This window comes from Lichenostomus cassidix, chromosome 1 (genome assembly GCF_008360975.1).
Source record: "Lichenostomus cassidix isolate B80296 chromosome 1, HeHo_3.0, whole genome shotgun sequence".
NCBI classification, from domain to species: Eukaryota; Metazoa; Chordata; class Aves; order Passeriformes; family Meliphagidae; genus Lichenostomus; species Lichenostomus cassidix.
Window position 1 is genome coordinate 15,195,361 of NC_139479.1, and position 16,892 is coordinate 15,212,252.

General features: G+C 37.3%; 1 protein-coding gene across 4 annotated transcripts in view; it reads right to left on the bottom strand.

The window, feature by feature from the left end:
- Positions 1-16,892, bottom strand: part of CDKL5 (cyclin dependent kinase like 5) — a 144,700-nt gene that overhangs the window by 95,124 nt on the left and 32,684 nt on the right. For 3 of the 4 annotated variants that reach the window (XR_014849815.1, XM_085051195.1, XM_085051176.1), the window contains exons 2-3: positions 605-832; positions 23-57 (exon numbers count right to left, since the gene is read on the bottom strand). Coding sequence is in view for 3 of the 4 variants with exons in the window: in XM_085051195.1 (XP_084907321.1) it covers positions 23-57; positions 605-668 (99 nt within the window). In the remaining variant the exon portion in view is untranslated. Of the gene's footprint in view, positions 1-22; positions 58-604; positions 833-15,230; positions 15,330-16,892 lie in introns of those variants that run through there. The other variant, XM_085051182.1, reaches the window with a different exon arrangement.

The window sequence follows — 16,892 nt, forward strand, 5'->3', positions numbered from 1 at the left end:
GACTTAAAAGCAATTTACTTACCTTGTGTCTGCATTTAAGTACAACGCCATAGGCTCCTGAAACAAAGAAGATGAGAGATAAAGCATCTCAAAGCAGAAAAAAATTAAAAGTGACAAGATAAAACAAGTGTTCAGTAACCTCCTAACTATATAAATAATATTGTTTTCAGTATTATTATCCAGAACTTGCATATACAGGTATTAAATCTCTGTACACTGAAACAATTTTGTAAAAATTGCTCAAAAGTACATGATTTTAAAACGCTGAAATTATTTTTTAAAAAATACGCTTGCAAGTAAGTTTGATAACTTCCATCTCCCTCATACCACTAATGAGAAATCAATATATTAAACTTCTAAGAGGAAAAAAAAAACCCAAAAAACAACAACAACACAAAAAAAAAACCAAACCCCACAAAACTGTCCCATTTCTCTTCCTTTCAGCTTCCAAAATTCCTCATCCATCTGAGAAGGCAATTAGAAGAAGTCATAGATAATAAACACATACAAGAAAAATTTTGCAATTCCTAACTTACTACCATCAAGAGGAATGAGTCAAATCTATATCAAATTCTAATTAATCTTTTATTAAGATACTACTTACCTTCACCTACAACCCCAAGGATCTCAAATTTATTCATCACATTACCAATGTTAGGAATCTTCATCAAGACAAATTCCTCTTACGGTGAGAGCCACAAAACATGGCACAAATGGGACTGTCTGGAGATTTTGCAGAAGGCAGTTGTGAAAAGGCTCTTGGAAAAAAATTCCACCTTGATCAATCAGACTTCTCACACCCTTTCTTAATTTCTAGGCAATCAATAGCTTCCTGGGGAAAGAAGAGAAAATGACACAATTAGTACTTTGATTTATTTCAGTAAGAGAAAGCAATGGTATATAGACATCACACCAATATAAGGCTAAAAATTTTAACAGGCGATTATTTTATTTCCACATTTTATGATCAGGAGAGCTTAGCAGCAGGTATAATGGAACCTATTGAGACCATATATCGGACAACAGCTAGCCTTGCAATCCCATACACGGGATGTCTATTACAGTAATAACAAACTGGCATAAGGTTACTTTCTACAGAACAGAAGCAAACAAAAATGTTGATAGGAACTTCCTCAGCAAGCAAAAATACATTTACGATTACTTATAGTCTGCTTGGTGTATGTTGACAGGTAGGTACAAAAACAAATTTTGTTTAGCTGATTTCTTATTTGCCCACTGTAATGATAAAAAGGATATGGTAGAAAGAACACTACCCTGGAGGAAAACAGTTTTCTATTACTATTTTCTGTGGTTATTAAAAGAAAAAATAAAGGAAATTATTTACTAGACTGACTAGTAAACCTCACTAGAAATGAGATTTTAAAATTATTTCCATTATCAACTTATTTAATAGAAATGTGATAAACAGGAAAAAAAAAGTGTTTTCAAAGGGTTTTTTCCATGCTTCCCAAACACTGAAGTGATTTTCCAAATTAAGCAACTATACACAGGGTCAAGAACAAAGGTTTTTGGCCTGTTTTAGGCTCACAACTTCTCTGCTATCATCTTAGAAGTCTGATAAATGAAACACATCGAAGTTTGATTTTACTAATTCAGACTGCATTTCTTCCCTTAATATTAAAGCTTGATATCCCACATTCAAAAATGGAGAAAGCAAAACCCTAAAATGGCTTTGCCATGAGTTGGAAATACATCATCTTCACAATTTAGTGATTCGAGGACAGAATTACTCATGAAGAACAAGATGGCATGATGGAAGTGAATACATTTAATTAAGTTATGTGTAATGGGTGAGTGTGACCCAATAATGCTGGGTTCAGCTCACACAAATGGGATCTCACCATAAGCCAGGGTTTTGGCCAAAAGCCCTGTGTTGACCAAGTCACACGTAACAAAAGGACAAGCCAAGGGTGGAGAGGAATCACAATGACACTTGCTCAGCAAGACACAGGCAGATCATGTGGGGAGGGGTTGTTATTTTAGAAGCAACTCCAGAGTTAATCAACCACAGTAATTTTAAAATAAAGCAGTGAGTTCCAAATTAAAGGGATAGTTAGGGATTTCTGGTTTGCTTTTGTTTTTTAATAAAAGCTGCCCACTCCTTTATTAATTATTTCAGTGGTTTACTCTTTTAATAAATAAATTTTTTCTTCACTTGTGAATTGTATGAAATACTCTTTCCTTTCCCTTCCATATGTTCTCCTCCTATTTCATTTGGCATCTTGTTCTCACAGAAGCCTTTTTGCTGTTTGTCCAGACTTTCTGGTTACAGAAACGAACTGAAAAAAAAAGAGGTCCTGGAAAAACAGGAGCATCTGCTCAGTTACACCCATCAACATGAGAACAGAGCCTGCTCTGAGCTGCCTCAGCTGTCTACTGAAACAGGCTGGTGCCAGGCACAGGGCGCAGCTGACTGTCCCCATGCTGCAGCTGAGTGACAGAAATTCTGCTACACAGACCTTGAGACAACTATTAATGCCATAATGTAAGCAAGACACAAGGAAACTGGTCAGCCAGGTTCAGAACAGCAAAATTACTTCCAGAAAGAAAGGAAAAATCAGAAAACATAAATTCTGTTTTCTATTAGCACTACTCAGTAACATGGCCAAATCTGTTACTTCAATTCCCAATATTATTCATTGACAAATCCTTCCAGAAATTAGTTTGTGATAACTTGATTACTTATCTGGTAATGTTATCACTGTAGACTGTCATTCTGCCTTACAGTGTACACATTACTTCCTGGATATACAGTGAAACAGTGAAGAAACTTATGAGATAATGTATCAAAAATTCAAGAAGAAATTTATGTGCAGTTTCCCTTGTCCCTCCTTCATAATTTCTAAATTTCTCATAAACTACTTAAAAGCTACACAGGCCTGCAGCTTGTGATCCACTACCTTTTTTTTTTTTTTGAATTTGTAAGTATATTCAGTATGAATTCTAGCTTTCTACTGGAAATAAAGGGTAGACCTGCAAGCAGGTAAAATCCTGAAATCCCCAACTAGGGCGGCTGTGGACCCCAACACCAGCAGTGCTGAAGGGCAGGATGGATAAGGCTTTCAGCACCCTGGTGTAGTAGGAGGTGTCCCTGCACATGGCAGGGAGGGCTGGGAGGAGATGATTTTTACAGTCCCTTCCAACTTTTACCATTCTATGATTCTATGAAATTCACTACTATACATCATCTTCCCTTTCCACTTCATTAGAAGTAAGAGCCACAGAAAGCTGATCCCCCAGATTCATGGCACCTAGAGAAGTATTCACATGTAATTCCTTAAAGACAAACGCCTGTCAACTCATTTATTTATATTCACTCCCAGCTAGTGACACACTTCATGTAATTCCTTAAAGACAAAAGCCTGTCAACTCATTTATTTATGTTCACTCCCAGCTAGTGACACACTTCACCTGGCCCAAAGAAACACACAAACCAGCTTCCCTAATTCTCCCCAAAGTGCACCACGAGTGACATCACACATAACAGATGCATCCAGGGGGACTGCCAAGAGCAAACTGCACTTGAGTGACCCACCTCTTTTACACTAGCTCCAGGCAGCTTGTGCCCAATTCTGCTGAGGGTGCTTTCTGAGAATTTAATCTTGACATGAAAAGGAAAGCTAATGAAAGATGACAAGTGACATGCAGCAGTAGTATGGAGTCATATCCAAACACTTTTTGCCTCTACTCTTTTGCCTCAAATTGGGCCATAATTCAAACATTAGTGAATTCAGACTAGCTAGGCCCATCTAATCCCTACACAGAATTCATACACTTGTTTGAGATCTTTGCCTTCTGAAAGGTCTCAGAACTGCTTCTGAAAGATTAAAAACAAACTGCTAAAAATATGTGCTCAGTGGCAGTACCCACTGAACTTTCTGGGACTTTTCTGCTTTTTGAATGGCACTGGCCTTGTTAAGATTGTTTTTAAAATCACTGATTCTTGCAGAAAAACTGGTAATATGAATTGAAAACTCCATGAATGACACAGAGTCATACTAATGTCAGAGTGAGTAAGTGTAACTAAAAAATAAAGAAAAAAACCTAGACGTTTTAAACAAAGAAGTAATTTGAAGAAAGTTATCCATAGCAAGAGTTACTTTATTCCATAACCTAGTGAAGACAGGCTGGATTCTTTCAAGCCAAACACTGGCAACAACAAGAAAAACCTTACTAATAGCTGCCACAATTTCATTCTTTGCACGGAGTGCCACACTGGTCTGTTTCCCTAAGTTGCCTGCTGGCTAGAATAATCCTTGCAGAAGAGGAAGTAAGGCCATCATTTACCTCTCAAAGGCTCTCACAGTAGGGAAATAGCAGTCATTCTCCTAATATCCCTTTCTTAGCCAGCCAGATTCACAGCCCACCAGCAACTTATGAATTAAACAAACAGATCTCTGAGATGCTCCCAACATACCATGGCATTCTACAAAACACAGAGCAAACTCAGCAAAATGAAATGTCATGAGACAAACAAGAAAAAATTAGTTTTATTTAATCTGGAAGTGTAACTGTGTGAGACTTTCATATGAAAGCTGCTGGTTTGCAATAGCATGTAAGGCATATATGTAAATCTCAAAAAACATACAAACATTTTTGAAATAAGCATATAGAATACTACAGCATTATGGTACCTGATCATTTGAATTGAAATTAAAGCAATAGGGAAAACCCCTAGCTTTTCCACATTTCCTTTTCCCTTCAGGACCATTAAGAATTCTAGTGCATTACCCAAAAGTGTCAGACTTAAGCACTCAGTTCAAAGCAGAAATGCTATTCCTTATTTCATAATCATCAATAGCTGTGTGGAGAGGGGAGGCACTTTTTACACAGTTAGATTTTAGTAGAGACACTTAGTGATAATTATGAAACACTTGATGTCTTCACAAAATGTACAGAAGTAAAACTGTTCTAGAAATACAGTTAAATTTGTGTATCAACATCTTGCAAATCAAGTATTCAGTTCCTTTCATTTATCTTGACAGAAAGAAAACAACCTGCACCCTGCTGAACTCAGTTACAAACTTCTAATTGACTTCAAAGCCATCCATGAGCTTTTAAACAAGCTTCTTAACAGTAGATAATACACCACTCTGGCTCTTCTACAAGAAGTAAACTTAATCTGTTTGTTTATTTATTTATTATGTTTACTCACTGAGAGTATACAACTAAGAATTTCTAGAGGCTGGTTACATTTTCCTCTGTTCACTACCAAAACAACGGGTCTGTAAACAAATGTAAAGAACTTACACTATACCATCTGTCTTTGATGGTTACGTATTAATCCACACCCTGGCATGTCTTCTGTCATACAAGGTACACAGATGAAGGAAGCATTAACCACTTTTGTTAGCAATGATGCCTCATTCAGCACCTTTACTTTTCCACCCCATATATCTGTAATTCTATTTATTGAGGTTTTCCAGGAAAACCCTAGTTAGAGTTACAAGCACCTGATTCAGTGTTATAGCAGTATATACAACTGACAGGGTAAAGAAGAGAGTTGGGAAGACTTTTTCTGAATTTACTGATCCAGAGGAATGCATCAGGATTATTATGAGGAATTACTGATCAGGAAGAAAAAAATCACTATATGAAAAGCTGTAAGGAGGAAGGTAGCAGTAACATTCTGACTTTAGGAATTGAGAGAAAAATAATACAATCATACTGCTGGTGAACTTTTACCAGTCTCACTCCTTAATTTGGAAAAAAGCTACCACTTTATTTTTCCATTTTCCAGTAGACCTTCTAAATGAGACAAGATTCTGAAGGAAGAGCAACCAAGATTTCACAATATGAAGAAACCCACAATGAGGAAGCTGAAAAAAGAAAAAGCTGAAGGGATAAAAAGCAACAAGAATTTAACAATTATAGCAAGCCATTTTTCATACTCTAAGCTTCAATCTATCCTACTCTGCTCATAATAAAAAATTAGGAATTAAAAGAACAGCTGGTGAAAATAAATACAAAATTCAGAAAACTGTCAAACTTGAACACATTATGTAAGAGCAAAATACCAAGGTTGCTTGCACAAGGTCACAGGTTTTACAATTCAGCTCCACAAAGCTTTTCTTGACATTTGTAGTATCAACATTGGACCCTGACTTCACCAATTGTTGGTTTTTGGAGAACGTGCTTGGGTTTTTTTTTTTTGGTTTTGGTTTTTTTTTAATAGCTGTTGATATACTGAAACCTGCAAATGCATCTGAATGATTATACCTCAGGGGAAGGCACCATCACATAACCGGCCTAAAGGCAGCAGAGCTCCATGGCAGCAAGGCCAGGAATGCATGGGGGAAAAACCTGAACGAAGTTCCCATCCCACAGCAAGCATACAACTAGGAAAAGGATGAATCAACTCCCAACAGTTAAAGATACCTGTTTGGTTAAATTCCTAAAGGAAAACTGAGCTTGAAGGCCAGGGAAGCAACAATGATTTGGTTTGTTTTATCTTGTTCTATGAGCGCTCTTCCTTTTGTATCCAAGTACAGATTCAAAAATAAATTCAGCTCATCCTGGATATATGAACTAAATTCACTTCTCAAACGCAGGATTCACGATCTTCCCTAGCAGCTGTGGCCAACTCAAAAAGAGTGGGTGCTTAGCAGGATGCTTCTAAGACCATACTGACAAATAAGCAGACTGATTATGAAAGCGCTGAGCACAAAAGCAGCTCCCATGAGTCATAACAGGAGGACAGGAAAGACAATTTTGCTTCCATTTTAGTCTTGCTCTCCAGTAAGAACCTTAACAAGTAAGTCTATTGTGGGTGTGACAGCTTCTTATGCAGTTGATGCCGGTCTTTGCGCACGCTGGGCGGGATTCACTGTACCTGTGGCAGCTCTGAAGAAAAATCGTCATGAGCAGAGGATAATGCTCCCAAAAGCACCCTGTGAAATCCAAAGCCTTTCCAGTTTCTTCTGCCACAAGGAGCCTGACACTTTATGCTTTCACTTCTATCAAACACAAGTGCCCAACATTTGTAGTTGAAGTAAAAGCACACTTTGGCTCACTGATGTACTTTCAGGCAAAGAGGGTAAGGGATTTTTTTTTTTTTTTACATAAATATAATGGAGGGTTTTATTTCACAACAGAATAGCTTGCTGTGGAAGAAGCTAATATTTCTTTATCTGACACAATATTAGTAGTGGTCTCCGTGGAACTTGGTTCTTGATTTTAATCTTTCCAAGTCTCTTCTCAGAACACCAGTCTCCAGTAATATCCTACATTCATTTGTCACGTTGCCTACTATTTAGTCCCGTGTCATTTTTGACAATCTGCCATGGATTTAAATCCTCAATATAATACTAGAAAATAATATTATAGACATAGCTTTTTCATCTTTAGAAGCACTCAAAAAAAGGCTGCTATTTTCAGTTACACATTAGGACACACTTTGTGGCGCAGTTCCAATGTTTGAGGATAAATACTTAGGAATAAAAAAGAAAGAGGAAAAATTTTTTTAAAAAAAGGCACAAGGGCAGAGGGTGTTCCTGTCCAAGAAAAGTACAATACATTCTCTTTAAGGGGACATGCTAGAAGCAGCCAGTCAGCTGAAGTTGCTCTGAAGTTTGGGCTCAGCAGGGTATTTGTGGAAAGAATGAGCCTCCCAAGTCCATCATGCTCCCAGTCCCTGGCATCCACTGGCACTGCGAGGTTCCTCTCCACAGTGGCAGCAGCCCCTAACCAAGCCTGCAGTGCTGCACTGCCATGCTGGCAGCAGACAAAACCACAGATGCACAAGACCTGGCCACTTGAGAAAAAGTCCTCTGATGCATTCTTAAGTGGATCAGCCACCGAATCTTTCATACATGCACACACAAAGAATACTGGTGATTTAATAAGACTGAAATTCTTCTAATCTGAAAAAGTTTCCCCCTCCTTCCAACCCAGTTTTGTCTTCATTGTTCTAAAAATAACTCCCATTCACATTCTAAAAGTCAGATGTTCCTCTCTGCACTGGCTTTGGCTGAGATGGATCTTTCTCATAAGAGTTCAGAAAAGTAAAGGTGAACAAAAAGTATTTATAAATAGCAAATGAATGCTGAAACTAAATTCTGTGGGCATTCTAATTCAGATCAAAACAACTGCAATGACTACACTTCTTGTAATCTTCAAGCATATCATTAAATACAGATGACTGGTTCACTGTCTGAAGCAAAAAGGAAAAAAAATCCAAGAAATTCCTTTTTCTTTTAAAAGGGCACACCAAATACAGAGAACTAACAAAAGTAGGGGGTGACCCCCCAACTTAGTAGTAAATTAATAATAAAATACAATACATACAAATGAACAGAACTACATTTTAATTACAGTATAAAATTATTTATCTTCATTAATATTCCAAGCAAATAATTAGAAACATTTTATTTAAATAACACTGATTGACCTAATACAAAGTTAACTCTGAACAGAATGCCATCAAAAGTTTTTCTGAAAAGGACAAAAAGAAGCCACTCAACAACTAATGGTCCTAATACCCAAAGACAGGTCATTTCAAGAATAAATTCACACTAGTATGCAAACACATGCGCAGGAGCACATTTAAAGAAACAACTCAAAGATCTATCACAGGATCTTCTGTCACTAAAGTCATTACAAGTGATTAAACCACATGGTGGACAAATGGTGTACAGTGTGATTTTGTGGGTGAGTGCTGGAGGATCTTTTAATAATTTTGTTTAGGTTTGACTTATTTTCTACTTAGAAAAAGACTCTCCAACTCCATCAATCTCAAAGCAAATTGGTTTAAAAAACACATAGAAAACCTACAGAAACATCTCTCCATATGAAGTTTCATCTGAATTTAAAGATATTGCTACTATTTCAATGTGTAAAAGACTATTACAAGACATTTGCTCCTATTTTACCAATCAGCAATTTAACCAAGTATGATTAGTACTAAAAATATATCAATGTGCTTATTTTACATTTCATAGTTGGGTTTTTTTAATGTTGTCTATTATCAGACTAACCAAACACTAACCATGTTTAAATTCAAGGTGAGTTTTGCTACGCCTTCCGGTTGAAAAAAAACCCATTAAACTCACACAGGTGAATAAATCAATTAAGTAAAACCCAAGTCAAGAGGACTAATCTCCAAAGTGGCTCAGACTGCATTAAGAGGTTATGACCATCACAATAAGCTGAAGTTCAATAAAAAAGATGCACATTCCAAATGAAGAAGAGAAAAAAAAACCCAACCAACTAACAATTCCTCTTTTATATTAACATCATTTGTTAATTGTTAACCGTTTATTAATGTAACTTATCAACATGAGCTTCCTTGAAGCAGAGGATGAAAGCTTAGAGTGCTCTGGCATGCAGCACCACAGAAACAGCAGCAGGAATGTATCATGTAAAAAGGATAATTTGATGGAGGATTTTGAACATTAAACTGAAAACTCAGAAAGAAACTTTGTGCTCAGTGCAAATCCACCGCAGAGAAAGTACAGCAACAGAACGTTGACTTGTGCTGTGATGACAGATGTCCTCATGCTGAGCCACCTAGAACACCTTCAGGTAGAGGAACTTCATTCTGCTAAATTACTGCAAACATTTTTGGACGATGTATTAGGGTGACCAACCAATTTTGCAATACATTTAAGCAACTTTCCAGTTGAGGAAAAAAAGTACAGAAACAAAAGCACAAATTTAATTTAGCAATCTCATCCAAAAGCAGCAGAAAAATTTTCATTACACTTTCACTCCCCTGTCCATCCGAGTACAAAGATAAGGAATTGTCTGGCTGGATGCAGCCAAAGAGTTGTGGTCAATGGCTTTATGTTCCAGTTGAAGCTGGAGAGCTATGGTCAATGGCTTTATGTTCTAGTTGAAGTTGGAGATGAGTGGAGTCCCCCAGGGCTCTGTCATGAGTCCAGCGCTGTTTAATACCATTATCAATGACAGACAGTGAGATCGAGTGCACCTCAGCAAATTTACAGATGACATGAAGCTGAGTGGTGCAGTTGACTCAACAGAAGTACAAGATTCCCTTTTTCCAGAGGGACCTGGAAAAACTGGAGAAGTGGGCCCACGAGAACCTCATGAAGTTCAACAAGTCCAAGTGCAAGGGGCTGCACCTGGGTCAGCACAAAGCTAGACATGAATACAGGACTTTGAGAAGAAGTCATTGATAGCAACCCTGCAGAAAAGGACTTGAGGGTTCTTGTGGACAAAAAGCTGGACATGAACCAGTGGCCCCCTGGGCTGCATCAAAGGCAGCACAACCAGCAGGTCGAGGGAGAGGATTCTCCCACTCTGCTCTGCCCTCCTGAGACCCCAGCTGTGGTGCTATGTGCAGCTCTGGGCCCCTCAGCACAAGAGAACCTGTCAGAGCAGGTACAGAGGAGGCCACACACAGATGGTCAGAGGGCTGAAGCACATTTCCTACAGACAAGCTGAGAGAGCTGGGGCTGCTCAGCATTGAAAAGACCCTGGGGAGAGTGGCTTGGAACAAGATTATTGCTGAAGTCCCTTCCAACCCAAGTCCTTCTGTGATGCTCTGAGGAGGTGAGTAAACAGAGTGACTTTGCTGGGCACCCAGTGGCCAGCCAAGGTCAACCCACCACAGAAACCTAACTGCAAAGCCATAATCATGATGATGTTCTCTTTTCCTCTCCTGCTTATTTCAGCTTTTAGTTGCATTCTTAGGTCTTGTCTTTAATTAGATGTTAAGCTCTTTGATGAGGAAAGTTGCTATGTTGAAGGCCTCCAGTGGTGTTACAAAATAACTAAGATTTAATGTTTGAAACCATGCTACGGAACTGGTTCTTTGCATTAACAGAATTGCTGTTGTAAAATATGAGTCTTAAGGTAAGTGAAAGTCTTACCAGACAACTCAGGAAAAAACTTCAAAAACATTAAGAGGCAATTTGATTCATCTTTGGAAATAGGATGTGGTAATAATTTTTTTTTTTTAACAATAAACAATGCTGTTTCAATGCCAGCTTCTAAAATGACTTTTAAAAAAATAAATGAAGCAATAGCATCTCTTCTGATTTCAGCCTACTGGTTTCCATTTAGTAGTCAAGAGGTATTTTAAATCTCACACAGTATGAAAACTATCCTCGTAATTAAAAGTACGAACGTTCAGACTAACTTAATAAAACTACACTCTACACTTGCTGTATACCTTCACTGACTGCTATCAATACACAGGTAAAACATTCATATCCCATGAACTCTGCTTAATTATTATATTTGTCAACATTATTCTGACAAAAATGTCTCTAAAGTAGATAGAGGAGTTTACTACTGAAGGCATGAGCTACCTCAAAATAAAAAAAGTAAAAGACTATTATTTACAATTTAGTCACTATAATCAAAAGAGAAGAATCATCCAGATTAGAAGTATAGGTATCAATGGAAAAATATTGAAACATAACTAGGAAATAGCAGACACATGGCCTTTCTCCAACAGAGAAAGGCAAATTCCAAGCAGAGTGTCTCCTGCTATGCTGACAGCTTCTTGCATGGGAGATTCCCATGGCAGCAAAAGCATGTCTGGATATGTAAGTGACCCAAAAGAGGACCTGAAAAACAGGTTTTGAGAAAAAGGAGATGCATCTAAACAGTAAATAATGTTGGCAGACCTACCAGAAGAAAGGTAATAAAAAAGCCTCATAATCCTGATTTTCATCCTTCATGTATTTTTTTGTCCTCTGAGTCTTCCAAGTTTAATTATAGAGTGTGGAGGGTGGGAGGAGAAGAAGGGAAAAAAGAGGGAAGGCAATGCTCCTGGCAAAGGGCAAGAAGGATGGTTGAGGGAGGAAGAGAAGGGCAACTACTCCAGGGAGTCACAGAAGACTGTGAAAGGCTGGCATATGGGGAAGTTCTGAAATGAAAGAAGAAAACAAAATCCTAAGGACAAGATGCTTCAGGCATGAGCAATGAGTTCATCATGGTATTTGAGCTTTATATTAGTTTATTTAAAAAAATACAGACTTGCAGCATTCAAAAGTCAATATTTGCATAACTTTCTTGTTTCTTACATATCTAGTTACTTCTTGTACAAACAGGCTTCTAATATCAAGGGAAATAGAAGTAACTTGGGAGATATGAATGCAGAAAAATACTGTCATGTATTTCCTGCAAAAGAAAACTAAAAAATACTAAGAAAATAAGGGCTGGCAACAAGATAGGGCATACCACGTCTCAGAGGGTTAAGAAGAACTTCCCAAAATTCAGTTTTACCTACTGAAAAAGGCTGCTAGGGAGATTCTGAGGTGAGGTGAAAGACTCTATATCAAAGATGAAACAGCTGTCTTTTGCTTGTAAGTAAGCTGTACAGAACCATATACATTTTATTGACAGGCTTAAATATTGGTCATCAAGGAACTAGAACTGAATGGGTGCATGTCAAGACATTTCCTCACCCACCACAGGCAGCAATCACAGAGCAGCACACTGACTCCATGCCTAATCCAGCACATCCAAACAAAGAAGCCACTGCTCAGCAGGTAGGGAGACAACAGGCAAGATTCCAGTTTTAACCTCACCATATTATTTCTTTCCACTGATGTTCTCTTTGTGCCTTTCCAGCACTGGAAGAATAATCTCCACTTTCCTCTGTAATCCAGATAGAATGGGTGATATGCTAATTGCTCAGACAAAAAGTCAGAAATAATTCTTGTAATCTTCTTTGGATTATACCACTTTCAGTTTTGCTGAGGCTGCATACTAAACCAATTAAATGCAAGTTTAACATTTAGGCCTTTTTGTGGTGCTAGATATGCATTTTATGTTCCCCTCCACTAATATGTCAAAAAAAGCCCAACCAAACCCAACCCACCAAACATCAATTTACAAAGCTGGATGCCTATTTGCTGGAGAGAGGTTTTTCTAATACACAGGCATCTTCCCTCACAGCCACAATAAAGGGAGCTAAAAGACAATCAAGTAATGTAAAGAGTCCACATTCTGAGCTGAAATTTCAAATATGGATGCTAAATGAATTTCACAGTCTATTTGCATCCATTTGTCAACTGATCAAAAAACTTAATAGTTTAGAATAACTCAATTTCTCTGCTTGCATGGTGAGATAATTTTAAAAGACAAAATACTTTCAAAATAATTTGCACAACAACATTTTGCAACAAAATGCAGCTCAAGTACTTTTTCCCACTGCAAGGTATTTACTAGACTGCAGTAATTCTCTTAGCACTTTTAAAGCTTGAAACACACCTTCTGTTGAATGCTATGAGTCAGTTTTAATGACAGTGTTATGTTCTATTGCTCTGCAGCTTATGCAAGAGAATGAATTTGCATTAAGTACCCAACTTTAGAAGCCACCTTCTCTTCTCCTTTGTTAATACTGAATAAAGGTAAAAAAATAGGCTATATTCTCTGCCTGCTTTCTTATTGTTTTAAAAGAATAAATCTAGTTAGTTCCTGTAATGTAAAATGGACATAAAATTTGTTATTTTCACTATATGAATATGGGGGGTTGGGGGGGTGGGATGGTGATGGTGCTGTTATTGTTGGTGTTTGGAGTTCTTTTCCAGAAAGCCAGAATACGGGAAAAAAAAGAGTAACAGTTTTCTTATTTAGTAAGATTTCAAAACTTTAAACTACTTTTTCTGCATCAAAACTAACAGTTAACTTCAGAAGGGGGAGAATAAAGCAGTCTAAAATGCTAATTCAAGAGAAGGGGAAAAAAAGACTCACTGCTGTCATTAGGGTGGGAGTGTGCAATACCTTTGTCTTTTTCAAGAAATTCAACAAGAAAAAGTCATAACACAACATCTCTTTCCACTATGGGTCTTTCAGTCCACACAATGGTACAGTTTTAATATGCTTTTCTTTCATTTGCTTTGTCCTCATTTAAAATTCCCAAACTTCTCACCTACCTAGAACAGTACATCATACTTATGTCAGTGTATTTGGGGAAGTTTAGGGGAGTTTTTTTCTTTTGGGTTTTTCAAACAAGATTACACTTCACTCAGCTCAACAAAATGAGGGTTTGGCCTATTTTGCCAGAGATACGACTGGCAAATTTTTAACTGGTTCTCATGCGAACTGATGGCCAAAATTCCTTGCAAGTACCCTTGCTACATAGACATACAAGGTCAAATATTTTTCTTATCGCTGCAGATTATATATATATACACACACACTGAGAAATGTACATATGCATGCACCTACTTCTAATGAAAAGGGGCAAAGTCCTTCTTCCACTGAATTTAATTTCTTAGAAGTTCAGCTAAATGATCACCTTCCTTGTCTTTATTGAAAGTAATTGTGAATAAACTGGATTACCTCTTCTACTCTACCTTCTAGAAATGAATCAAACGTAAGCCAAAAGCTTCACTGAAATCATAACTTACTCTCTAACATTTTTAAACAGATCCTAGATTCCCAAGCATGAAAAAAGTAATTTACTTCCTATTTTTAGTCTAAGTTCACACATAAACTCTGTAAGAATGAAGAAAGGGTCTGATGGACATCCTCCTCCATGGTTGGAAGATGCTATGCTATTACACTAATAAATGACATTTTTGCACTGCAGAAAAAGCACCAAGAAAACCAGATCTCTCAGACACCAGTAGACTGGAAGACTGATACAGAGCACTGCTTTCTGAAAGCTCTACATAGAAAACACTTGTAAAATAAAGCAGCTCTTTGGACTGAAGAAATTATATGCTTTACAAACCTGTAGAGACAGTAGCTCATGAATTAACAAAGGACTGTCACCCACAGAAGGGTAACACAGATATGTGGATCACGCTTTGCCCAGCATATTGGTGAACAAGATTCACTTTTATGAAACAACTGTAAGAAAAATGTCAAATGTCTCCAGCACTAAAAGAGTCAATTTCTTAAAATAGAAGGTCTGTCATTATTGCCAGGAGATGTGAACATAAATTATACTGCCATTGTTATTAATTTGCAAGTAAAAACAGAGAGGCAAAATCTAATACCATTCTGATCTTGTTTGGGGGTGTGAGGAGGAGGTATCAGCCCTTTTCTTTTACTTATGTAAAAGCAAGACTTTTTTTTCCTTCTCTTAGAAGAACTTCTCCATATAGTACTTGAATCTGCTCCAATAACAAGCTCTCAATTCATTTCAGAAATATATTCTAGCTCTTGAAGTTCAATTAATTGGGGGGAAGGGGGGAGGAATCCATCAGCACATTTTCCAACTATTAGAAACTTGTTTCTTGGCAAGCTGAGAACTTGGCCAATTGAGAACTTAAATAATTTTGTACCCTTAGATCCAGTGGCAGTGGAATGCAATGATCTTACTTCTAGTTCAGCCTGCAAGCAGCAGCAGCAGCAGCTAAGCAACACTAGAAATAGAACATGGAATATGGTTAACTTCAGGCATTTTAAAGTCTCCTCAGCATACATTAACACATCAAGTGAGAAAAAGATTAATGAAATATGATATTCACACTGCAAACAACAGCAACTACTTTAAGCCTGATGAAAGAAGTGTTGATGGACTTTCTCTAAGTAAGATTATGTTAATTTATGTTCAGTGTATAATAAAGACCATAATGTCAAATGCCATTATAAGGAAGACAAATACATTTGCATCCAAAAACCTGAAGCAATGAGATCTTGCAATACTTGATTCCAAAAGCAGAAGTAAAAGATTTCTTATCTCCACACAGTTTTTAAATGCACCATGCTATCAAAAATAGTTTGCATCCTCTTCTTTCATAAGAGAAAAGGAAAATCCCCTCCCAAGATGCAGTACACAAGCAAGCTCTCCTCAAAGTTGTTTGCAAACCTGTGTCTACTTGAGGAAAATACTGAAATGAATGTTTAGTAAAAAGAAAAAGGATATAACCCCATCTGAAGTATCCAATTAGAATGGGAAAATATTAAAATTTCCAGAGTTCAAGAATAAAGGGGACTAGAGGTTTAGGCATACTGGACACCTACTTTAGCTGTAAGAGAAGCACTGTCAAGTGCCCACTAAGCAAATGTAAGTCATACAGAAACACAGATCTAATTTAGTTGGTGTCCTTTTAGCAGTTCTTTGCCCATTTTAAATTTATCCTGCTTCGTTTATGTAAACTGTTTGGACACTGAATGTGCCAGCTCGAATTTGGCAAGGAAAACATGCTTTTACTATGTAGAACCTGATTTATTTTCATTTCTATCTAATTACTTAAAAATAAGTGTTGTGATGGGAGATTAACACTAAACTAAAAACCAAGATTTTCACCAGTAACATTTACACCATATTTAAAGGAATCAAGAATATTTTTTTTTAAGTCTACTGCCATTAGAAGTCAAATATATCTAGTACTGAAAAGATTACAGTAAATATATTATGCTTTACAGTAAGATTATGTACACCACTTAGAAAAAGTGTACAAACCATAGCCACCACAATACAAAGCATCAGCCACTGGTGGAGTGTTCCATTCAATTCACAGGCATAGAACTATAGCATTCCAGCATTCCCTACCCTCAGCACAGTAAGAATCCCAGCATCTACTCCCTAACAAAGCACATGGCCATGCTCTCCTTACTCACAGAACTTCAACAAGATTAAAAAAAAAAAAAAAACCCAAAAGAACAACAACAAACCAACAACCAAAACCCTCCAATATTACTTTAGTTTTTCTTTTGGATGTAATTCAAGCCAGTTTTTGAGGTGATAAATATTTTTCACCCTCAAAAGAATCTTCTCACAATGAGTGTCACATACTCTGCACATAAACCAGCAAGAGACCACTGAGGACTGCCAGGAAAAGACCACTGAGGGCCAAAGGACTGCTGTGTCACTAGAGGCTCTAATGTCTATTAAATTCCACACAGAAATTAGGCCAAAACCCTGACAAGCCTTCAAGCAACACACACCAATTAACTTGCACATAGCAACTCGAGACAACAGGAAATAAGCAGACAAGTCT